The 25,487-nt window shown below is 43.3% G+C and overlaps 2 protein-coding genes across 4 annotated transcripts in view; both read left to right on the top strand.

The window, feature by feature from the left end:
- Positions 1 to 8,015: 8,015 nt before the first annotated feature.
- Positions 8,016 to 10,231, top strand: abrab (actin binding Rho activating protein b). The gene is made up of 2 exons (XM_077007798.1): positions 8,016 to 8,779; positions 9,245 to 10,231. Exons 1-2 carry the CDS (start codon positions 8,148 to 8,150, stop codon positions 9,726 to 9,728), a joined length of 1,116 nt encoding a protein of 371 aa, XP_076863913.1. The 5' UTR covers positions 8,016 to 8,147; the 3' UTR covers positions 9,729 to 10,231.
- A 794-nt stretch (positions 10,232 to 11,025) lies between these two features.
- The window catches only part of samd12 (sterile alpha motif domain containing 12), a 62,156-nt gene continuing 47,694 nt past the window's right edge, over positions 11,026 to 25,487 (top strand). For all 3 annotated transcript variants that reach the window (XR_013131834.1, XM_077009078.1, XM_077009077.1), the window contains exons 1-2: positions 11,026 to 11,185; positions 22,950 to 23,146. Coding sequence is in view for 2 of the 3 variants with exons in the window: in XM_077009078.1 (XP_076865193.1) it covers positions 11,173 to 11,185; positions 22,950 to 23,146 (210 nt within the window). In the remaining variant the exon portion in view is untranslated. The remainder of the gene's footprint in view (positions 11,186 to 22,949; positions 23,147 to 25,487) is intronic.

The raw sequence follows: 25,487 nt of genomic DNA, 5'->3' as shown, positions 1-25,487 counted from the left end.
GGAGGCCCTTAACCTGCAGTGTGCTTGGCTCTTATAAACGTGCTACTCTCAGTGAAATAATACAGCTTTGGTCTGTAGCGTGCAGATATTGTGCAGTTTCATCAGCATAATGATATCTAATTTACTGCAGAAGATAATGGAGTTACACAGGGGTGAATTGTATTTTCTCTGTTTCAGGGCAGCTGTTTACCCTGCAAAACATGATCGGGGTAGAACAGCCATCTGTCAAAATATAACAGCTCACTATGGAGACAGAGGCACTGCGAGGGGAGAGATTATGTTTGTGTTCTGTGGCCAACATTCAATGCTACAGCAAATTATTCCATTAATTCTGTAATCCAGATTTGCCTTGCATGATGCTAGCCAGTGTACTTAAAGTGCTTATAAGGCCCATTAGTACGTATAGGGCCCATTAGTACTATATGTCTCTCCTTCCAAGACGAGCATCAAACTCAGCTGGATTATTTGTGAGATATGTCTGACTCTTACTGGCGTGGTACCAGGTGTAAAATAAATGATCTTTGCTCATGAAATAAACAAACCTCTTACAATTTACAATCCCATAGTAACACTGAGAACTACTGGCTGCATTTTTTTTAAGTATCATAAGGCCAACACTACTTGATCTTTTAGGGTCTTTATTTGGGAGGTGGTGGTTGCAGGCACACGGTGTCATTCCGGAAGAAAGATATTCAATCTGACTACAGAGCAGAAGCCCTTGAGAGCCCACCAGGGTGACACTGAGATATGTTGATCTTAAAACAAAGTGTCCTAAGTTGTTCAGCACCAATACAAAAAAAGGGACTAGAAACATAAACACACAGAGCTTTGCGACCTCTGCTTTAAGACGCCCAATAGGTGTTCACCATGATGGATGGATCGAAAGACTGAGTGTGACATTTGGTTCAGAGGGTTGGTGTGAACGAGGGAACGGACTGAGGTAATGGAAGGGTGTCAGGAAAGGGGTGGGGGGTGGCTAGATTAGCGGGGCCAGATGACTTACGGCTAAGCCCCAGGGCACTGGGCAGTAGAATGCCTGTTTATCAGACCCCCTCTCTTCCCCCTGTTCACGGCTGGAGCAGGCCCAAGGGAGTGCCTCCCTCCTGCCTTCAGACTCTGCGGTGACAGCCTGCTCGGGTCTAGCAGAGGAGGGCCCCTGTTTGTTTGTTTGTGCAGTGGTGTTAGTGGCTAGCAGTGATCTTTAAATTTCATAGGCAGAGACCGGTAGAGAAACACCAAGAGACAGGATGTGTCCCATAACAAACAATGTGCAGAAACCCGATGTGCACTCTGGGACTTCTGGAAGTGTGACGGTATATGCGTGGTAATCTTCAACAGTTCTCACATGAAATGGAGACATGGAATGAATGTCTGATATGAGAATCTGTAATGCTAACTTGATAAGTATTTCATTAAACAATTCTCAATCAGGGTGTGATTTTGAACAGAATCACATAACCTATATTTTCATCTGGTACATTACAGAGAACCTCAAGTAGAACTTGAGTTAGTTTTAAATAATGAGGCGTAATTTATTAAAATAACTCTTCTTATGTCTTGTCTCATACATACTAAAAACAGGGTGTATGTTTTCTCAATTAGGTTTATGTCCTCTGACATATGTACTCCCTCTATATATTTACTTATATTTGTGTTGATGTTTTTCACAGAATAGTTTAACTAATGATTTAGTAGCCACATACAACCACGTATATCTCCATGTGCAGATTTCTGTAGTGTCCATGCTGAGTTGAGTTTGGATTTCCAAAGGGACACTGATTCAAATGTGAACTCATAAAGCCATTCCCAATGGATCAATGATCTGGAGTTCTTTAAATAGATTTCACTGCAACTGCCCTAGAAAATAATTTTAGCTTCAAATCTCACTATACTATGTAGGACATGCATTGTATTAATAACATATAACGTATTGATTAACCTCAACCCGTCTTCTTTTCTATGCCTGATCAGATCAATATGTTTTAATACAATATACATTACATTGCCAAAACTATTCACTCCCCTTCCTTGACTCACATATGAGCTTAAGTGACATCCCATTCCTAATTCATAGGGTTAAATATGACGTTGGTCTACCCTTTGCAGCTAGAATAGCTTCAACTCTTTTGGGAAGGCTGTCCACAAGGTTTAGGATATATATGTATATGGGGATTTTTGACCATTCTTCCAGAAGCACATTTGTGAGTTCACATACTGATGTTGGATGAGAAGGCCTGGCCCTCAGTCTCCACTGTAATTCATCCCAAAGGTGTTCTATCGGGTTGAGGTCAGGACTCTGTGCAGGCCAGTCAAGTTCATCCACACCAGACTCTGCCATCCATGTCTTTATGGACCTTGCTTTGTGCACTGGTACAGTCATGTTTGAAGAGGAAGGGGCCAGCTCCAGACTCTTCCCACAAGGTTGGGAGCATGGAATTGTCCAAAATGTCTTGGCATGTTGAAGAGTTCCTTTCACTGGAACTAAGGGGCCAAGCCCAGGTCCTGAAAAATAACCCCACACCATAATCCCCCCTCCACCAACCTTATCACTTGGCACAATGTAGTCAGACAAGTACCGTTCTCCTGGCAACCGCCAAACCCAGACTCATCCATCAGATTGTGAGATGGAGAAACGAGATTCGTCACTCCAGAGAACGCACCTCCACTGCTCTAGAGACCAGTGGCAGCGTGCTTTACACCACTGCATCCGACACTTTGCATTGCACTTGGTAATGTATGGCTCAGATGCAGCTGCTTGACCATGGAAACCCATTCCATGAAGCTCTCTGTGCACTGTTCTTGAGCTAATCTGAAGGCCACATGAAGTTTGGATGTCTGTACTGATTGACCCTGCAGAAAGTTGGTGACCTCTTCGCACTATTCATTTCAGCATCCACTGACCCCGCTCCATCAGTTTACGTGGCCTACCACTTCGTGGCTGAGTTGCTGTCACTCCCAAACACTTCCACTTTCTTATAATACAGCTGACAGGTCACTGTGGAACATTTAGGAGCAAAATTTCACGACTGGATTTGTTGCACAGGTGGCATCCTATCTTCTATTCATTGAGATCCTGAGAGTGACCAATTTTTGACAAATGTTTGTAAAAACAGTCTGTATGCCTAAATGCTTTTTTTTTATACCTGTGGCCATGAAAGTGATTGGAACACCTGATTCTGATCATTTGGATGGGTAAGTGAATACCTTTGGCAATAGTGTAGGTATATGATCATTGCTGGCAGGATTACTTTGGTCAAATGAATCTGGCTAACTGTGAAATGACTTTTTTGGAAAATGGTTAGAACTGGGACATTTGAGACACAGCATGTTTGCTTGCTTTGTTTTCACAAAGGCTAAAAGTGTATTAGATCCAACATAGTTTTGCCTGAGCAGCAGTGTGAACCCTCTTCAAATCCACTGAGGTAAACCCTTTGACCGAACAGGTCTATAATTACATAATAAAATTTTCACAAATTCAGTTAATTCAAAATGTAAATTATATTATTGAATTATATTCAAGAGGTTCTCCTAGAACTACACCCTACATAACCTCACTGTCTGCTTTTCATAAATTAGACACACCTTTTAAATGAGGAACATGGCCAGTAGCTAAACTGGTCAGTAAGTTCAGTCCCTTTTTTAAGGACTGAAAGAAGATGTTTCAAAATGAACCTCCCACTGACTGCCCTCTATGTACCCACAGAAATCATAAAAGACATGTATAATAAATGAGAATTACCTGGACAGAGTGAACTCTCATCTGTAATGAGCTCATCTGGCTCAGATAATCCAGATAATCTCTGTCATCTCTGTGGAGGGGATGGGATTTCCTCTCTGTTTTGGACCCTTCAGCACTTACCCATCCTAAAGCACAAGATTATTTACTGTCTCCTTCTTTTATTGATGAGGTTCTGTAGCACAGCCAAGCACAGCCATCAGTACTTGGTGCAAGAGAACATTATTAGACTAACACAGAAACGCATGTGATGGTGCAGTTTAGTGGCAGAGGGCTCACAATTAAGAAGCTTTCCACTGGATTTGGAAGGGTGAGGAAGAAGGAGAGGAAGAGGATGGGGGTCTGGGTTTGTCCGTTATCTCTTCACTTTTCATCTCAGATATGTATTTGGTTTTACCTGTGTTATACAGTCCTGATCTATACGTTTGCTAAATGGTTGGCTCTACATAAGCCCCACAAACTGTTAACAGAAATTACTGTATGTAGTCAAACTTAGTTGTACAGTATTCAGCTAAAGGTACCCACACAGAAACCATTAGTTGTCCATTCAAAATATTGTGGTTCGCTAGACTGCAGCCCTGCACCAGTAATGATATAACGCATGTGAAGAGCTCTTAAAGCAGAGCACAACCTCTGTCACTCATTCATCAACATTTAACACCTTTAATCAAACATAGATTACCACAACATAAATCCAATTAGCCTGACTCGTGCTGCACTCCATGAGTGTGTGTAAGAGTAGTCTCCAGGAGTGTGTGTAAGAGTAGTCTCCAGAAGTGTGTGTAAAAGTAGACTCCATGAGTGTGTGTAAGAGCAGTCTCCAGGAGTGTGTGTAAGAGTAGTCTCCAGAAGTGTGTGTAAAAGTAGACTCCATGAGTGTGTGTAAGAGCAGTCTCCAGGAGTGTGTGTAAGAGTAGTCTCCAGGAGTGTGTGTAGTCTCCATGAGTGTGTGCAAGAGCAGTCTCCAGGAGTGTGTGTAAGAGTAGTCTACAGGAGTGTGTGTAAGAGTAGTCTCCATGAGTGTGTGTAAGAGCAGTCTCCAGGAGTGTGTGTAAGAGCAGTCTCCAGAAGTGTGTGTAGTCTCCAGGAGTGTGTGTAAGAGCAGTCTCCAGGAGTGTGTGTAGTCTCCAGGAGTGTGTGTAGTCTCTAGGAGTGTGTGTAACAGTAGTCTCTAGGGCTGGAGCGAGCAGGTCTGACTCTGCTCAATTAGCTATGATGGCCAAGGAAAACAAGCTCAGGAAAAAATGGACACTCTGAGGAATTGAAAGACAAATATGGCAGGAGAAGTGGGGAAGTGGGTCGCGCACCACTACGCACAGGTGCTCTTCCTCACCTCAAACCTGGGGCCTGTCTGAGAAGACAGGGAGACTCTCTTGACCCAGGTGTGTCCAGGAAGCTCTGGTCCTTCAGACCAGCTCCAGTATGGAGGGTCAGTTCACACCTGGCTTTCTGGACGAGGTAACCATCCACCTCAGTGATGGAGGTGATTAATCAGTTTAGAGGTTGACCAGAACTGAAACCACCTAAGGGCAATCTGACGCTGGTGCAATGAACCTCCTCATGCCCACGACAAGAGCTCACTGAGTCACAAACCAAACGTAATGAGTTGAGATGGAAGGAATGTAATGTGTGAAAGAACTGAGTTTTAAATGTAGTCACTCACAAAACGATGTTTCTTGTTTATTCAACAACACTTCAAAATTCAATTTTATGGTCTCCATAAACTAAAAGTGAGAGGCCTGTGGTTTTAAACGAGACCACCCTTAAACAGCCACATCTTCTGGCCCAGCTGTTTTTACCTTTATTATTATCCTGTTTTCATCCTAAAGAGAGTATATAGAACAAGTAATCTGAATGAACTTAGGATTTCTATAAGAAAACAGCATTGATGGCTGTGACCTATGACCTGCATGACCCATCTAGACATATGGAGTATATCATCATAGTTTATACACTGCCCATGTTCAAATAATTGTACATTTCCTGCTTTGTGTCTGGAGTGGCACGTTTAATGTGAGATTCCACACACTCTGTGTTTGGTGGTGTAAAGGTGTAAACATCATGGTGATCACTGATCCTGGACATTTTCTGATGTAACGTGCAATATCACTGAACGTCTAATGAAGTGTAGCATCAACAATAGCACATCGTTTTCAGCATGCAAAGTCAAATGTAATGGGACATTTTGCTCATAAAAACATTTCTAGTGCAAGCGCAGACAGTTGGAAATTCTTTCTACATATTTAACACACTGCATTGTTCATCTATTTTACAAAACTATAGAGGCGCTGTATAGAAAACGCATCAGTTTACTCTGGTTGAAAAGGCCTGTCCGATGGTTTGTGCCTATGCTGTGCCTTTGACGACCTCTACTGATGAGACGGAGCACTTACAATTCAGGGTCTCTACTTGGAAAGAGTGGCAGAAATCTGAGGTGCAATTAACACTAACAGAAAATGGATAATCTATTTAAAGCTTCTGTGGTGAATGTAACTTTGTAATTTTGTTGTAATAACAAAAAGGAGCATCAAACACATAAAAAACCAATGCATTATATGAATTAATGAATTCATCATTATAACCATGGGCATTATTTTTGATTTATTGAATTTTTGCAATTATTTTGAAAAAAAAAATTTCAGTTACTCTAAAGGTTTTGATCAGATCTGAGGTCAGTGGTTTAATGCTGTCTCTGTATCAGCTCTAGGAACATTTCCCTAGTGTGTTCTGCACATGCTCAGTGGCAGACGCCCATTCCTCTTTGACAGACAGTGAACAGCTGCCACCATTTGGTTGTTGATCCAGCCAGATACAATTAATCTAGCGCTTTAATTCACCTAGAAAACACACACATACACATATACACATAAAAAGGTGATAAACAAATAACATTTAAATTGCATTCATGCATATTCACCTGCACACGATTGTAAAGCTGCTTCGTGACAACGTGTGTTGTGAAAAGCGCTATATAAATAAATTTGATTTGATTAGATAAATACATGCATGGAGTATTTATGTGTCACAGTCACACGTGTCTTCATGTCTTTGCGAGGTGCCAGGTGCGATGCAAGACGATCCACTGTGCAAGCAGAGCTCCAGGTCTTCAGGTGTCACATTCTGAGCAAAAGCATTAGCACTGCTTGCCTGGATCAAGTGAACGTGGCCTCTGGAACACACCCTCTCCAGGGATGGCAGTGTGTATAGATCCATCTATCTATTATATAAATACAAAGTTTCCATATATAATAACATATAATAACAGCAGGCAGGTTAGCTTAGTTGTTGAATGCAATATATATATATATATATATATATATATATATATATATATATATATATATATATATATATATATATATATATATATATATATTGCATTCAACAACTAAGCTAACCTGCCTGCTGTTATTATATGCTGATATGAATGATTTTCAACAGCTTGAAGCATGTTCTTATGTTCTTAGGGAGATTTGACTCAACTTGCAGTGCATTTCCTGTTTAATATTTCCCAGATGTTTTTTTTTCAAAAACATCTGCAATTACTTTGGATGTGGACAAGTGTTTGACAGCAGCTCCTTGAATTACAACCATAAACAACACAGAAAAATCACACAGACTTTAACTTGTTTCGGCAAACACAGGTGGTTTTACTGTGCAGTTTACTTATGTTGTGCAGTTTTACCCAGCAGAACGTAAACAGAATTTTGTACTGAATACAAGGACATTTGAATGAATGATATCTGTAATATGATTCCTGCTGAATTGCCTTTGCTATCAAGCTAATTTAAAGTTAGATCTGGCAATGCTAGAACACGCATTCCACTTCACTGTTTGCACAGTTAAACGGGTGCCTTTATTTTGTTTGCATTTACAAATCGTTGAATTGTCGTCTGCAGTGATAAAGTTTCTCCTGCCAGGGTCCAGCTGTTCTTTGTGCAGGTCTCCCTTTAATCACCAATGTAAACTCAGTCCCATTTGGCTTTTATTTCACCATCACACCAGACAGCTCAAAGTCGCATTCAGTGCAGGAAACGCATTATAGATAAGCTGTGAGATTTGGCCGGTCAGCTTGTGTGCACATTCACACTGAACATGACCAAGGCATGAGCCCTCCGACAGCTCTGCCCTGGTTACCTTCAGTGATGGCCACTATCTCAGATGCAACATGACTCCACAGTGCCCAGAGGTCAGGGGAAAGTGTCAGGGAAAGATGATCAGGAAGGCACGGATGTCTGGCATACTTTCCACCATCATGTAGTATTTTGCTCCCCATTTTATAGCCACCACCGAGAGGGGATCCACCCGGGTCTAGAACTTGCCAGAGAGAGAATAACATCTGCACGTGGTACACACACAGCGACCGGCGCCAAATCGAGCCGGCTGAGCAGAAACACAGCAAGTCTGCACCATGTCTGCAAAAACGTCTGCAACGGTGCCCACCAAACCCACCAAGAAGCTGCACACGCTCAGCACGGTGTGTGGCCTGGCACGGAGCTGGCAGCAGTGGGTATGCGAGAACGAGGAGAGGCAGGCCACCGAGCCTTCCGGCTGGTCACCAGACTCCGACAACAAGGCCAAAACCAAAGCACCAACGAAACCACCACCTTCTGAGAAGAAGCCGCGGACCAGCCCGGCTCCAAAACCTCAACATCAGGAAGAGGAACCTGGGGAGACCCGCATCAAGACCAAGCAGGTGACGAAGACGGTTACGCGAGATGTCCAGGAGAAGAGCGTGGGCATCGAGTTCTTGTCGAGCCGCATTTGTAAGGATGCAGCAATGGAGGAGGTGGACAAGATCTTGCTCAAGAAAAGCTCTCCCACCCTTCGTCGGAAATGCTCCAACATGGTGTCGGAGCTGACCCGGAGCTGGAAGGCTGTGGAGAGTGAGCAGAAGAAGACTGAAGAAGCCACTGAGGACAAAGACCTCTGTGAAGCCCAGGAGATACTCCTGGAGCTGGATACACATGGAAAAGACCCAGAGCCAAAAGACAAGGAAACCAAATCATCACCACCCAGTATCAAGAGACCATCAAACCCTGGGTGAGTCTACCAAGGTTTTTACACAGTTTTAAAGGAACAGAGCAAGCTCACATGATATTTGGTCCAGGCTTTTTTTTCCAACCTGTTGTGATGTTTTGTGGGATTAAACTAATTAATAGAAGCATTCAAAGCCTTTACCACTGCACCCTCACATTAATAACCTCTAGAACACCAGCATGAAATCCAACTCTGCATCAATATGATTTATTGATAGGTTTATTGAAGAATATGTGGATGGACTATGCATGTGGATGCATACACACTAATAAAGGGTTTTCATTCATGTTGAGATTTAGTGTAAAGAAGGTTTGAATGCAAGCATGAAAATCATTTATGAATGTCAGCCAAAGAAGGTCCATGCATATGCATACGGTTGCCCCGTGCACTGTGCACTCATATATGTGAGGTTACATGTTTGAAAGATTCTGAATTGCGAATTGTACACATTTTATTGTACCTCCACAGGGCCAAAAGGGAAGCGCAGGATGCTGAAAAGATAAACGCCCTGTCTCACGTGTACAGCACTGTGGACAGGATGAAGAACCGCTGGCAGGACTGGGCGTCCGAGCATACCACCAACCAGAAGCTGAACCCCTTCAGTGATGACTTCGACTACAACTTCTCCATGTCAACGCGTCTGCGTAAGGGAGACGAGGGCTACGGCCGGCCAAAGGAGGGCAGCAAAACAGCAGAACGGGCCAGACGAGCCGAGGCGCACATCCAACGTGAGATCGACCAGATGTGCTTCATCATCCAGACCATGGCTGACCCCGACCCGGACGGCCGCACCCGGGTCTCCTTCGGCCAGCTGTTCGACAGATACGTGCGCATCTCCGATAAGGTGGTGGGCATCCTGATGAGGGCCAGGAAACACGGAAAGGTGTCCTTCCAGGGCGAGATGCTATGGCAAGGCCGGGATGACGATGTCATCGTAACGCTGCTCGTATGACACGAGGAGGAAACTGTTTATGATAGCGTGCACTCCAAGAACGTATCAGCTGTAAATACCTAGTTCAGTAGTACTGGTAGTGCTAATGGTGACAGAGTTTATTTATTTTTAATTTATTGTTGGATTTGGGATTATATTTCCCAGAAACTCATGTGGACTGATGTTTTTAAGGTACCTGGAATGATGTACATATGTGTATTTTTTGGCAAAATATAGTATGTTAAAATAAGTCTAGTACACTGTACTTATGTGCGAGTTATTAAACATTCATTTCCATGATTTTACATTCATTTAAATTAACACGTTGTGTGTATTATTGACAGCCATGTTTTGTGGTTGTGCTGTTCATCCAGCAGAGGGCGCACTCCTGCTTCAGCGTCACTCTTTGCACTCTTAAGTTGGTGGTTCTGGAAAAGCACCAAGGTGGAACTGTGCAAGATCAAGATAATTAGAAGTATGTGCCGGGTTTGTAGCATTATCCAGGTTTTTATTTTTAGACCGAGTTGTCCATCAGTCAATTGCAACTGCGAAAAACATATTACTGGCGTTGTTATATATGCTACTTAAAATGTTTGTAATATTAAACTAGCTGACTACTAGCTATGTCTGGGCTGGTCCACTGGATACAGAAGCTGCCAGAGTCAACAAAACCACACTGTGGTCGCTTGAATTTCAGAATATAAAAGGAGTCATCCCACAAATATGAGAACGAGTTCAAATGTAAATTACTTAAAAGAGTCCACTTAAAAGAGCTTCCACATTCTCAACCCTTAACCAAGCGAGAATGACTTATCAGACTGGTCTGCAGGAATGCTCATGTCAAGACTTGTATATGTGTATGTCAAATGTGTATATCAATTATTTTCTCAACCATTATGGTAAATATAGTACAGTCCATAAACTGTATAGGAATCAAATACCATAATAACCACATTTCAGACCACAATTGAACAAGTGTCTACTCAGCTGATTCATGGCTAGGCTCGTGTTGTAGCGGCAATAATAAACCCACCCCACTTATATTCTGTAATATATGCGGCTTATGATGCCTTATCTTATATCTCATTAAGGACAAAAGGGATTTGAACACAATGCCTTCAAAAGCTTGTTTCATGCTTTCTTTCTAATTGGGGAAAAAAAAGAAAATAATAATTTATTTTTGCATTATTTGTAAACAATGTTGATTACATGTCGACATTCTTGTTTTACAATGTGACAGTGCAAGGAACACTTTCCTTCCTTCAAGGAACCCAATTACAGCTACAAAGGTATAACTACAAGACCCACAATTCTTTGGGATAAAGCTACACGGGTTCCGCCGCGCGCTCCACTTGACAGGGTTCGCCTGCACTAAGTGTTAATCAGACGATGAGGTAGCGAAAGGGTAGCGAGTGCAGGGATATTGCGACCGTGAGAATGATGTGTGATCCCATGGAGTAGGAGAATGGCTGTCGAAGGTAAGACTTGTGGAGATGTGCAAGATGACGGGGAATGTCTTGTAGTATAATGTTAATGACTGGGATAGGGGATGTTACAGCACCAAATAAAGAGAAACGGGGACTGGTGTTGTATAGGCGATTCCGAGTGTGTGCTTGGCTCTCGTTTCAGCTCAGCGGACATTTGTGCTTCAACTGTATGAATGTCTCGGCATGCCAAAGATTTATAAACCTATGCTCATATTGTACAGATTCACCATTTCACATCAGTACGCGTGTGCGCTGATGCGCTGTTATCGTCCCACTGATGGTCAGGACACACAGCTATATTGTATTAAGGGATGACCGAGAGGCGAAAAGGCTGCAGATTGTGAGCGCAATTGTGGTGTTTTTTATTTATCTATACATCGTTAATGTTGATACGTGTCATTCAGGAACTTGTTTATTTATGTTACTGTTTTACTATGACGGGCTATGAGTTGTTCCAATCATTGCAAATCATAGGCCGATAATAATAAGCAAACAAGACTAATGTTTAGAAAATAAAATAGTGGCAATAGATATTTGAAAGGTGTGTTTGTGTGTTTGTTTAAGTTATTGCTTGTGAAGAACTAGTCAAAGTGCGCACAGAGCTAGATGCGGTGGAGAGACTGAACACCTGTGAGGTGCAGGACTGAACATGGAGCCGCACAGGTAAAGATATTCGGGGTGAATTACTGTCACCACTGCTTCCACTCCATGGTGTCTGAGCAGTCGCATTTGTGCAGTCTATGGATTCTAAATCTATGCAAAGTAGTGTTGTTTTTTCTTTGAGTAGTTAAAGACACTGATCAGTATCTTGCCCTGATTACTACTAGCCTGTTGCTGTGTAAGGCGCCTTACACGTAGCAGATCATCTATGATCTCGTCCATGTGCCCCGTACAAGAGGTATGACAAGCATGAGCCATGTTTCCGGGTTTCGTTAGACTGGTTATTTAGGTATTTGACGTCGACTAGAATAACAAAAGTCTTTGATTTCGCGGAAATTACCTTGCCAGGTTTCTGGAGTTGCAAAACTTGAACGTGGCGCCAATACTATTATAGGGCTGCATAATTGCAATTGCTGCTGCTTTTACGTGAATGTGTCGAGAGGTTATAAAAATGTTAAGATGTTATATAGTATATACTTATATCCTAATATGCTTACAGGGGTGGCTCTCAAGTTTCGAATTCAGTTCAGAGTGGGATTATTTTATTTTAATATTTCTGCAGGAAACCGCTTGATGTTCGTTCTATACACTCGTATACCAAATATAACACTAATAACACTGGGGATGACATTGATGGCTAAAAAGTGAATGACATTGATTATCTTACAATGCTGCATGTCAAATTCAAGAAATGTCTATTCATTTGCTGTCCAATATATCCTACCCTTGACAGATGCCATCCTAACTAGATAATCAATGTAATTCTCTTCACCTGTGTGTGTGTGTGTGTGTGTGTGTGTGTGTGTGTGTGTGTGTGTGTGTGTGTGTGTGTGGAGAGGGAGAGAGAGAGAGGGGGGGGAGGAGAGGGGGTGGGAGAGAGAGGGGTGGGGTAGTGATTTGGTAACTGCAGTGTTGTACAATCTTTCCAGAGGTACAGGACATTTTTGACAGGGTCAAAGCCTCTTTGTATATCACTTTTCATACACAGTGGCAATTCAGTGCAGATATCAGATAAAGAAGAAGATTAAACCTTAGCCCAGACCTGGAGGTATCACCTCTGAGGTCTTGGCCAAAAACTAAAAGTGATTCTTCATCAGCTGTGCAGGTAAATCTTATGAAACACCCATGTCTGTGACTTATTTCTTTGGAAACATTTTATATGTTGTATAGTTTACAATCTCTAAATCTTACACAGTACACTACAGTTACTTTCTGGAATCTTCTTCAAAGAGGTAGTGATGTATTTTTGTTTTTGCTGGTATTACACTCTTCTGGACTGAGATCGACGTTGGTGCCACTCATCCCACTTAGGGGCACTTGGGGCAGTGACGTCTCACACCGCTGGGACAAACTTAGCATTAGCTTTCCACATTCTCTCTTGTTTCTTTGCATCTGGTGTTTTTCCAGCTTTTCATATTCCTTCCTTTGGATGTTTCTATTACTTGGAACTGTCACATTATCTGATTGTTTTGTGCATTATAACACTGTCTGGTTGGTTTGTTACTATTTACTTATCTGTCTAACCCTTGCTGTGGTTTCTCTCATTTGGACTTGGTTACCCCCAATGCATTGCATATGTTCTTGTATTTGTTCCTTGTCACTCGGGTGTCTCTCAGCAGTATCCTGCATCCTGCTGCTAGCTGCTGGATTCTCTTAAGCTTCTTTGTACAGTCTGTGCTTTGGCTCTTGTCTGTGTGGGATACGCCTCTGCTGTTATTGACCTCTTCCTTAGTGCTTGATCTTGTGCTGCCATGACTGGTACCTCTGTGATGTCCTTCAGTCCCGCCCCTTTTCCACCTCTTTAATCTGGTTGTGATCCATGAATGTGTGCGTGGTACCTCCTCTGCTTCCTTGCTGACCGTTTCCCAAATCTGTCTGCAGTACTCTTCTATTTTAGCGTTTTCTTTGGGGAGCCTTTGCTTGGATGTAGTCATGGATGTTTCGTGTCTCACCCTGGACGATACGTCTTGTACTTTAGTCCTTCCCACCTGTTCTGGGTGCTGGATCTTGGGTGGGCTGCTCCATGCATTGTGAGTTTTCAGGTCTTGAGATTGTTATTCCCAATCTCTTGGCTCTTGAGGGCCTGATTTACTCGAAGGAGTCACCTGAATGTTGCTGTCCTCCTCATTTCTTCTCCAGGGTTGATGGTGTGATTAGCTCCCTAAGTATATCCATCCATGCTTCCATATCTGTTATATGGTCTTGTGGATGTTTTTCTCTTTCCTGATGCGTGTGTGGTTCTCCTGTGGATCATAAGGCCTTTTTGTGCTCTGATTGATGTTATACAGGCCTAGACATTCAAATACCTTGATGTGTGGTATTCGAGTCATAGGCCTTTTTTCTGGTCAATCCAGGCAATGATTAGCTTGGTCTCTTTTAGTTTTGGAATTCTGAAGATCTTTCACTTAGCATGTGTTGCTTTGAGCCTGGATGGGTTTTGGCACTTACTGGGGCCAGTACAGTCCCGTCTTGTATAAGCCAGCCAGCACAAGAAAATTGCAGATGGTTCATTTACACTGCTTGTTAGCCATGTAGAGCTATTGACACCCAGGTTTTTGTTTTTACTGTGACATGCTTTTGAATATCTGCTGTTGTAAAGCTGAGTAGTTCCTGTGCCAGGAGATTGTGGTTCTCTGCTTTGAGGTACCACTGAGCACTGGTGTTGTGTGATGTTTCATTCTCCCATATATTCTTTCAGTACATGGGAGAATGATCGATCTACAGTAAGGGATCTATTGCACTGTAACTGAGAGCACATTTTGGAAGGTTCATTGGTGAAGAGGGCATTTACTCTTTTGGTCTCTGCTTCTTTCTCAAATCTCTGGATAACAGTGCTGTCTGCGTTTGTTTATCAGACTCCAGGATCTCACTTATGATATTTCTTCGATAGCCAGGAAGAATCTTTGTTCTTTATACCCGGAGCTCTGCCAGTTTGCTGATTTCCTTCTGAATTGAATATTGTAACATAGGGTCTCAGTCATGACAGGTGGCTCGAGATTATCCCAGTTTGTTGGTTTCAGTTACACTGGTTGTTAGGATATGCTAATTACTGCATATAAATCTTCTAGCATGCTGTCTGCTGCTTGCTGCTAACTTGCTGTCTGCTGCTAGCATGTTGTTAGTCAAGGGAACCTACAGCACTGGCAGACAGAAGTTAACTTATTCATTCTTCAACACGTCCACAATACACTATGGTACTGCTTTGCTTTCACAATTCTGACTATTCTGTCTCAAGTAGTGGATGTTGTATTTGGGCATCTTTCCTCAGTGTTTGAGAACTGCGTTGTATTAGCTCAGTGTTGTCTAATACAACCACTAAAATAACACAAAAGGATCAGTTATTGGCCATTTCATGCATTACTGTGAGAGTTGTCTCCTGTATTATCTGCCAGAGATGTAATCAGCTTTACATGGAAAGCCAAGAGAAGTCTCACTGACCACCTGACCATCAGGGTTAAGGATTTGTCATTTCAATTGGCAAGACGGTTTAAAGCGAATAAATTAATGCATTAATCTAATTGCATTAATGTTCGTGTTCATCTGTGTGCATTGCAAGTTGTTTCTGTCATCCATAAAGTCATGAAACTCAGAAAATTAACTGATCCTTTTTTGAGGGGTAACCATCTGACTAAAAGCTGATGTACAGTGCTACATCAATGAATTTCTGACAGTGGGGTCTGAGTGTCACTGTGCTTCAGGAGACCCAGGACAATTGTTGCGCACACACACAACCATGCAGATGTCAAAACCATCTGCTAAATAAGCGTCGTATAAGTCAACACTAGACTGGTTAAATATAGAGACAACGCGTGTCAGGATAAGCTGAGTGTGGCCCAGTTGCAGAACCTATATCTTAGGTGTCATAGCCCTATTGTAGCTGAAAGTCCTGCCCTACATCCAGTGGGTCCAAAGTGCTTCAGGAGGTCCACTGAGACAAGTACACCCCAAAGGTTGACTGCAAAAATCTAATTACATCCACTGAAGGCAGCCAGGTTACCAGAGAGGCTTAAGCCACAGGGAAATCAGTAATGATTTTTCCACTTTAAAGCCATTTCATCCCTGAAATTGTCCTGGGTGTGTTTTAGCAGTCTGGTTCTATATGAAAAATTTTTTGTTTGTTTGTATAAGGAGTTCACACTTACAAGGAAAAAAATTACAAGGAACGTGTGCTTAATTAACAATATATGACAGATGAACTCATTGTCACCTGCCTGTAATCTACACTTGCTGACAGCAGGGATTGAGCTTGGAAACTCATTATTATGATTTATAGATGGTGATTCCACAATGGGCCTGGTGTCAGCAAAGCCATAACTAACCAAAAGCTCTAAACTGTAACCTGAGCAACATGTATATTTTATTGCTTTCACTGACAGGCTGTCATAACAACTGAAGCTGACAAGTATTCACACTCATGTACTGTGTGATTAATAAACACAGGTCTGCTGGTTCATGTGGTGCCTGTAACATCATATGGCTTCTCCACACCTGTTCTTTGTTCTCAACTTTCCATAAAACTGTCCATCACCACGTCTGAGACATTTTGCTGAGACTACATCTCAAATGTATTGTATTTGATGACCTTCATAACGGTCTGCTTTACTGCCACCATATTTTTATTTGGCAGAAGCCAAACGGCAAGAGAAAAGGTTTGACATGAGAAATGTACTTAGCTTTGAAATTTAAGTTTCAGTTAACATGCTATTGGACTGCAAATATAAACTGACAAAAACGTGGTCAAAATACATTTTGTAGTTCACTGTAGTTCTCAAGATCTTGAATGTTTTGTCTGCCTTTTCATCCCATTGTTAGTACCTGTTCCTCTATTTCTGCATGATTAGTTGAGATGTTGAGAACAGTTGAGATGTTAATGTGACATGCAGTGCATTTGTCTTACCTTGAAGCTAGTTCAAAAAACAACATACATAGTCATTTTTCCATCATCACAACCTGGGTAGAACTGACAAGTCAGATTTAATTGGAATTCCACTCATGGGGTTTCAAGCATGATTTCAGTATCATCTGTGCCTGGAGGCTAATAGATTGTGCAAACTAAAGTGGGATCAGTAATGGATTAGAGTACATGTCTATTTATATCCATATATACTGTGGCACTTTCAGTCTTGACGGCTCGCAAGAAGGATGTGGGCTTTAGTGTGATCTCTGATTAGCATTTGCAGCGCTGTTGAGAGACTGTTGGCAGAGATGTCAGATCCGCACAGGGCAAAGGGCTGAATCACTCTGGAACTGCCAGATGCATCTTCCTAAGTCATGGAGAGAAGGACTTGGATGGATGTCTTGGTTCGCTACGTAAAATGAAGACAAAAACGGCTCTGACATTTTATGGGTTTCTACCATATAATTTCTATCAGTCATGCAGATAAAGAGAGAAAGCTCAACGTGTTAAAAGCACGTTTCGTTGCTCCACACCAGTCATTTCCAGTTAGTGCAGCTGTGGTTCCATAGAACCTCAATTTTGGGACGGTTGGTGTCGTCTCACTACAGTCTGGGTGCTGCACCGTTCTGACCATCTTTTCCTCTTTTTGACTTGGTGGGCAAAAAGCTTTAAGGTGACATTTTGCTGGCCGGACAGAATTCAGGCTAGAGGACTCAAAACTGCTGAGCGGTCGCCTCATCAAAGAAACATTTAAAAATCTAAATCGATAATCATTCTTCTGTGTCCCATAACATCAGCCAAGATTTTGTTACCTTCTGGAAAACCTGATAGCAGTGGACAGAGAGGCTGTAAGTTAGGGGGACCTGAAGTCGTATACATCTCCAACAGCACTCTGGCATGTTGGGTGTATATAGAGAAGGCTCTCACCTGTTTTTAAATGTATACATGTTCCTGTTTGACAGAGGTTTTCACCAAGGTGCTCCAGTATGTAAGCTACTTTGCTGAGATCTTCCAAATGCTGCAAAATGAAAGTGTGTAAGTCTTCCTCTCCTCCTTCCTTCCCTACCTTTCTTTTGAGATGACAGCGTTTAGAAGTCTTTCAGATATGAATCGCTTAGAAAATCCTCAAGTTCTGACTTCTGTTGCGATATTTATAGCTGTGCGAGAGCCAATGTGTACATATGCCTGCAATGCTGTTCACAGAGTCACATGTTTTGGATGTGCAGATTGATCACAGCATTCGACCTCAACAGAGTTCTTGCTGGTGGGTTGATGTCCGGGTTATTTTTGCAACATTTGTGGCATTCTAAGCCTGGTGTAGTGCAGCTGTACAGGCAGATGGTGAAAGACTCAGAGAGACCCGGAGATACCTGAGAGAGACCCAGAGAGCCTCGTAACACTTTCCTGCTCTTCTGGTTCAGTGTCAGGTTGAAAAATCCCACAGTGGTTCCCATGAACTGGGCACGAGCACAGCCTGAACCTGAGAATGACGCATGATACAAGGTGGCCATCACTTGGTAGACCTGCACTCAGTTACGGGAACAAGGTCCTGCATCCTTCTGCATCTCTGAGGTAAAGCTGACCCACTTTAGTAGACTCGGCCCATAGTTTCATCTTAACTGCTTGGTGGGGGGGGAGAGTGAGAGTGAGAGTGAGAGTGAGAGTGAGAGAGAGAGAGAGTGAGAGAGAGAGAGAGAGAGAGAGAGAGAGAGAGAGAGAGAGAGAGAGAGAGAGAGGCTTTGGCCCACATGTGCGACAGTTAGCTCTCCTCCTTTCTTCCAGTCTTTTGCTTGGTCTTCAAAGAGCTCAATTAGATCTTCAGCAGGCGTGTAACAAGGACCTCACACAGAGGAGTGTCCCTGCTGACAGGAAAGATGCGGAACGGACTTTAAGAGCCCCGTTAAACTCGTCCCCCACAGAGCGGAAGACACAGTTTCTCATACAGCTAATGGGAGACTAATTGAACTCAACAGGTGCCAAGAATAAAGCCTGAATTGGTGTACAATTTGTGACTTGCATTTAAAAATATTGAATAGAAAGAGAAACCAGGCTTTGACTACAAATGTGACTACTGGACCAGATAAACAGAGGGGGGAGGGGGGGTTTAGATTAAATTCAACTTTAACCCAAATTCACAAATTCGTCTATTCCCTACTTTATGAATTTAGATCGCTCGCGTTCAGCTGCTACCAAAAAGATAAGTTCAGCTGCATGTTGGGTGAACTGGCCTTAGCCCAGCCTCCAACATTCACGTACACACACATTCTCTATCTGTCTTATTCAAACGCGCACACACACGTTACCAAGAGCACCAGCCCAGGCTGTGTGTGTCAAGGAGTCTGGCCTGTTTGTTAGGTACCACTGGGCTTGGGTCACCTGCTTTTTTCTGGTGCAGAAGCAGAACCTGAGTGGGTTTAGCGCTGCACCCGAACAGCGTGTTTCTGGGTCACCCAACCTCCCTCCTTTCCTCCCCCCTCTTCTGCAGGCTGACCAAGCCTCACTTCTGATTCTGTGCTTGTCGTGAGCTCAGCGAACCTGCTGTCAAGTGCAGCAGACCAACACGGACGCTAAGCAAATTCTGCCCCAGACAATCTGCTTTGCTGACTGCATTAGGGAAGCTAATTCTGTTAGAACTATCCGTGTGCTCCGGTGGGTCGGTGACCAGGGGGATCGGTCTGGTGTTCATTCAGTATTCTCTCTCGCCTTCTCTCCCAGCGTGACCTGTGAATGAGGCAGCGGGGAGCGTTGGGGGTGGGGGAGGGGGTGTTTGCTCATTCATGTCTCCCTCTTTCTTGCTTCAGTCTCACCCCTCACTGCGCAGGTCAGGGAGGAGAGGACGAAGACTGTTCTGAGCTATATTTAGATGATGTTTTTTTTTAAACCCTGCACAGCCTCACCCCTGCTCCTTCCATCACTGTTCACCCGTAATGCGCCTGTTAGAAGAAGGTCTGCCTCATGACTCCCACATTTCTCTTCTGGCCTGTAGCGCAGTTAGCTCTCTCAGCACTGGTATCTTTTCTTTTGTTCTCGTTCTCTCTTTTTATGTTATTCTTCTATTAATCTATTCTATTTCATGTTTATTCTCTCTCTCTCTCTTTCTCTCTTTCTCTCTCTCTTTCTCTCTCTCTCTCTCTCCTCCCCTTTTCTCTCCCAAGTATTGCTCAGCCATACTAAGCTGGACGCATAATTTATTTCCTCAGAGAAGCAGATGAACGTTGGGTGGAGGGAGAATGCCAGAGAGAGAGAGAGAGAGGGATGGAGAGGGAGAGGGAGAGATGGAGAGGGAGGGGGGAGAGATGGAGAGGGAGGGAGAGAGAGGGAGAGAGCAAAGAGAAGGAGGTAGCTTGAGCCTGAGTGTGATAAGCACTTTGTGCCATGCATGCTAAGTTGCTTTTGTGTAATGGCTGTTCCCTGTGGAACTGGCTGATCTCACTAGTATTGAGCAGATAGATCAAGACCAAGCAAATTCTCCCTGCAATCACATCTCCAGGGCCCAAGCAGGACTGAGGACTGATTAGCTTTATGGTTAGTGTTGTCATGGAGATAATAGCCCCCTGCAGGTGGTGTTTTGCTTTACATATGTTCATATGCATATGCATATATTACATATGTTCATATGCTTTACATTTCATAAGCTTTGAACTACATATAAGTGTTAAAATGTCTAAAATGTCTGATATTTGGTGTTTAGGGGTTTTGTTTGCTCATTTTCACCGGCTGAGTGAAGGAGGCTTTTTGTAGAGGTGATATTCTGTAGAAATAACAGGGATGTTTTGAGGTTAATGATGATGAAGATGATGATGATGATGATGATGGTGGTGGCTCTATCACAATAATAGAAAGTCACAATAATAAAATTAAAACAAATTATAACAAATAATCACACATTATAATAAACCAGAATCAGTAATATTAGCATTATATATATAAATGGTATATAGAGCATTGCTCTCTCCAGAGTGCAATTGTACTGGTGTAGAGTTCATTATTTGCTGTGTCTCAGGTAGTGACATGTTCCCACATATGTTGCATCAAGAGATGCTGTGTTTCTTTTTTTGTAATTTTGTGGCTGGGAAAAATGTTTAAAGTTTGGGAGTATATTCTTCAGTTTTTGCTGTGACATTTCGTCACAATTGGTGGATCTGTGAATTTGTCACAGGGAGAGAAAGTGCTGTTCTGACCTCACTGCTCTGACAACAGTCCTTATCTGGGATTTTATGTATCTGTCTGTTTCTATGGCCAATTTCTCTCTCTCTCTCTCTCTCTCTCTCTCTCTCTCTCTCTCTCTCTCTCTCTCTCTCTCTCTCTCTCTCTCTCTCTCTCTCTCTCTCTCTCTCTCTCTCTGTCTGTCTCTCTGTCTGTCTCTCACTTATGCTGCTAGAGGAAGTGTCTGGAGTTTTTTTGAGCCTCTGTCATGTTGGCATTCTTGTAATCTCTGGCAGAACAAGTTGTCCAGCCTCCACTCTGCAGATTCCATAAAACTTGCGTGTCGTCACCGTTCTGTCTCTCGCTCTGCGGAGGTGACGCCAGTTATGGGAGAAGCAGGGGGGTGCGGTCCAGGTGTGTGGTCCAGGTGTGTGGCCCGAGCTCATCAGCTGTAAGGTGGTATGGGGGGAGGAGCATATGCGTGCTCCTGAGTAGATCAGGCCTCTGCTGATGCCCCTGTGTGTAAGCTGGAGACATGTGGATATGTTTGGGACGTGTCACTGCATTAAAAGCACTAGGCCTGAGAGCTAATGGTATTTTTTATTTTTTTGCATTGCCCCCGTCAAAGACAACTGACTGCTTTATATGACATGAAGATGATTTGCTTGAGAATGCATGCATGTCTGAGATGCCTCACGTGGTGTAGCATTGTTAGAAGTTGCTTTACTTTATCATGATTGCATCTGTTTTTGCATGGTCTAGCAAAGAAGCTAAGCTAAGCTACATCTCTAAGGGGACAACACGGTTCTGCCTCACTGTCTTTGCAGACGGTACCATAGCCAGAGAGATGTGAGGTGAAGCGCTGCATGACGGAAGCCCAGAAGACAAGAAAGCTTGTCAGGGTTTTTCTCTTCAGGTTTCTCTTCACACCCTTCTTATATTGTTACTTACTAGTTCTGACATCCATTTGGTCATTTCGGTATGGTAATGATGGCCTTATTAATATGACAATGCGGTGAACCCCTGTGTTGTGAACGAACCCCGGACAGGGGAGGCAGTCGATCACAGAGCAAATGAGCACACACACCCCACTTATTCTCACCAGGACATTCTAGACACCCCACATGTGCGTTTGAAATATGAGAGAAACCAGAGTACAGAGAAGAAACCCACCTAAAGGCACAGGGAGAACATACAATCTCCACACAGGCACCAGCCAAAAAACACAAATAAACAAAAAAAAAAACCTTCATGCATGCGCTTTATTTCAAATGAGAGAGGAAGAGGAAGTGAACCACAGGAGGAGAACTGTGGGTAGGAGAGGCAGATGGAGAGGAGCCAGCAGGGGGTGCAGGGGAGCCGTGCCCGGCGTAATGAGGAGAGCCCCCCCCCCCCCCCCCTGGTGGGCCCCACGCCGGGGGCCTCCGCACCAGATCCTGTCCTATTGGAGACTGAGCAGTAAGGAATGACCTTATTCCTTATCTTCCACTGTGTGGATAACCTGCCTGGCCTGTGGCACCACCATGTGGTTGTTAACAGTCCAGTGAAAGTCGTTTGATATCAGGTTTATGAACACAGTGGTTTTCATTTTCAGTGGCACCGATACCCGACCCTCTTCTAAAATGCCTTGGAATAAAACTCAGAAGCAGAACCGGATCTGCTCCCTCATGGTTTTATCTCACAATCGTTCAAACATGGTTTAGAGTAGCGATGGTTCATGATACCGTTTAAATAAAGACAACTGAGCCACATTGTTTTGGGCAAACCGAAGTCAGGCTCATTCAGGTCCTGATGGCTCCTCCCATCTGGGCTCTGCTCCACACTTCATGGCATTCTTTGTTTCTTTTTGCTTTTTGCGTTTTTCCTTAGTGGAGGTTCCTCGCTGAGGCATTTGAATGGATACGATTAATCACCTCTTTTTTTATCTTAATAAATGCATCACATATTTTTGTATGTATGTGTTGTATCTCTGAAATGGTTCTCCAGATGTTTGTAGAGCTTTAAAACGGTTGTAAATGTAAGTACTGACTATCACTTTGTCTGTTTTTCCAGCGGTCCACTGTAACCTGAGTCAGAATGGGATTGATCACCAGGTGTGCACAGAGGATGTGACATCAAACCTGGAGGAGGAGCCTATCGCCCAGGGCCCTGGACTGGAGAACGCCAGCCCGGGCTTCCTGGACCAGAGTCCTGCATTCCAGCGCCGGTCTCCACCCCAACGCTCCGTCTCGGAGTCTGAGCTGTCCAGGGTAAGCCAAAGAGACAGAAACCCTGATCCAAAGTATATATGAAGATAAAATAACATGAATACAGTGAACAATGATTCAGTTCAACTTTGTCATTACAGCAATGTTGGACTCTTTCTTGAGAGCACTTATAGGAAACAGATGATTAAAAAATAGAACAAAAACACTAGACAAAAACACAGGCAGTATGTGTGTAGCATACAAAGACAGAATATGTGTCAAGTGTAGATGCAGAATGAAACTGCAGGCGTTGAGTGGTGATCATGTTTGTGTGTTTAAATCTGAGTGACCAGTATGTTGAGTTGAGGTCAGGTGAGCCATTATAACAGACAAGAGCACAACACAGGTAATTGAGCACTGAGTAGGTTGTTCTCAGGTAACACTGGCGTTAACAATATTGTGAAAGCCGTGACTGGTCTTAGATTAGATATGCAAATACATATCTCACATTTATGTGTCATGCTAGTTTTTAATGTGTGACTCTTTGAATGGGTTTTTGGGCTGGCCAATTGTACATGAGTCAGGAAGGTTCATAAATAATCTTTTATTTAATTTTAGAAAATCACAGGAATCATTGTAGCCACAACATTATCGAGTGTCCAGTGAGAGGATATTTCCTGTGTGTGAGAGCTAAGCAGGGTCTAGTCCAGGGTAGTGTTGCTGAGTCAACCTCCTGATCTGCTCAATATAATCATTTCTTTGTTGTTTCTTTCCTCTAGTTACGATCGAGCTTACCCTGAACATGAAGTTTTAGGGGTATACTCTAGTCAAATATCAGGACGGATTGATGATTTATGTAATGTCTCCTAACAAGCCATTTCATGTTTTTTTTATTTTATTTAATAGAACTTTACAGAAATGCTCGCACCTATAACAAGAAGTGTCATTTTATCGGTCTAATAACGAGAGACAGGCTGTTGGGCAAATGCAGACCAGAGCAAATGAGCTCCTCTGTCTCATTGTCCACTGGGAGAAACTCAAAGCCTCAGGACTTGCTCTGTAGTCTCAAATGTGTCTCACTGCAGACTCTGAGCCCTGCGTGTGGAGATCTACCACTACATTAGTACTTAAGGCTTTCCAATGCTTGGATGTGCGTAACTGTTCCATTGTAAATCCAGTTTAAAGACGGGAGAGTCTGTCTCTCTCATAAACACACTTGGTTGTCTGCTCAGACCATCGGAGGAGGGGGGGGGGGCTGGGTGCAGGTAATGGGGAGTCATCGCTTCATGTCTCGTGAGGGAGTAAATACTTAAGCAGGGTAATGTGACTACAAAGGGCAGTTCATTAACAGAGTGGCCCACTGACAGGAAATAGCTTCAGGCTGAGAGATGGTCTGACAGTGGCGGTTGAATATGAGGCAGACAGATCCTAAGACTCGGAAGAGGAAAAGTGTTTGATGTGCCACAAGGTGGCGCTCTGTCTTCATGAGAGCGACCTCTAGCTTAAAGGATGTGTTTCTGGCTATAAGATGGTACTTTCTTCAGCTGTGAATTTTGACTTGTTTTTTAAAAAAATAGAACACCAACATTTCAAGTTGCACTGGAAGAAAAATAGCCTGAATTTTGCAGAGTATAACATTACGTCATTCATGAGACCATTTGTAGCGTTTCCTGCGGGTTCCTGCAGGAGTGGGCCAAGGTAGAGGTCCTTCCAAAAAGGTCCCACCTCATTTTCTCTGAGGTAACCCTCACTGACAGGTGCTGGCTTTCTTTGATCGTGTTTTTGATGTCTCTTGAGATGTTTCAAGTCTTTCAAGCTAATGTACTGATAGAGCTCAGAAGACCTCACAGACTGAGACGCTTCTCTCTGCTTATGTATTCAGAACTAGGCTTTGTTGCTATAGGAACATGAAAATACCTGCATTGTCTAATTATATCAAGGACAAAGGGAGTGTGTGTGAGGGGTGGGCGTATATGTGTGGGTGTGTGAGTGCGTGGGTGTGTGTTTGTGGGTGTGTGTCTGTCAAATTCACATTTGCTCACTTTCTCAGTTCCCATGTCAGTTAACATTTGCAAGAAATAAAGCACATCAGTGTTTCACCAAATGTGTGTGTGAGTTTGAACTAGGAGGGGGGGGGAGTCCCCCACACCCGTGGCTCTGTCAGTCATCTCTCTAATTGGCTGGAAATGCTGGAACAGCGAGACTCCCTTCTGGAGCGCCGTGGCCGGCAGCTGCGTCGCGTCCCGTCTGTACATCCCGCCCCCGGGCCCGTGTTAGGCGTCCTGCAGATACTGTGCCTTATCACAACTCGGGATCTTGGCTCCGGCTGCGTCATCGCACGTGCAAACAGAACACACGTCTGCTAGCGCTGCCCTCCAGACTGGATTAATTAGCGCTGGGGCGT

This window comes from Brachyhypopomus gauderio, chromosome 6 (assembly GCF_052324685.1).
Source record: "Brachyhypopomus gauderio isolate BG-103 chromosome 6, BGAUD_0.2, whole genome shotgun sequence".
NCBI lineage: Eukaryota > Metazoa > Chordata > Actinopteri > Gymnotiformes > Hypopomidae > Brachyhypopomus > Brachyhypopomus gauderio.
Note: the sequence above shows the minus strand (reverse complement) of the source record. Positions and strands in the feature narration are given on the sequence as shown.

Excerpts from the sequence above, each read along its gene's own strand:
- abrab (XM_077007798.1), top strand. The coding sequence starts at position 8,148 with ATGTCTGCAAAAACGTCTGCAACGGTGCCCACCAAACCCACCAAGAAG. Across the intron at positions 8,780-9,244 it reads AAGAGACCATCAAACCCTGG|GGCCAAAAGGGAAGCGCAGG; the intron begins GTGAGTCTACCA and ends GTACCTCCACAG.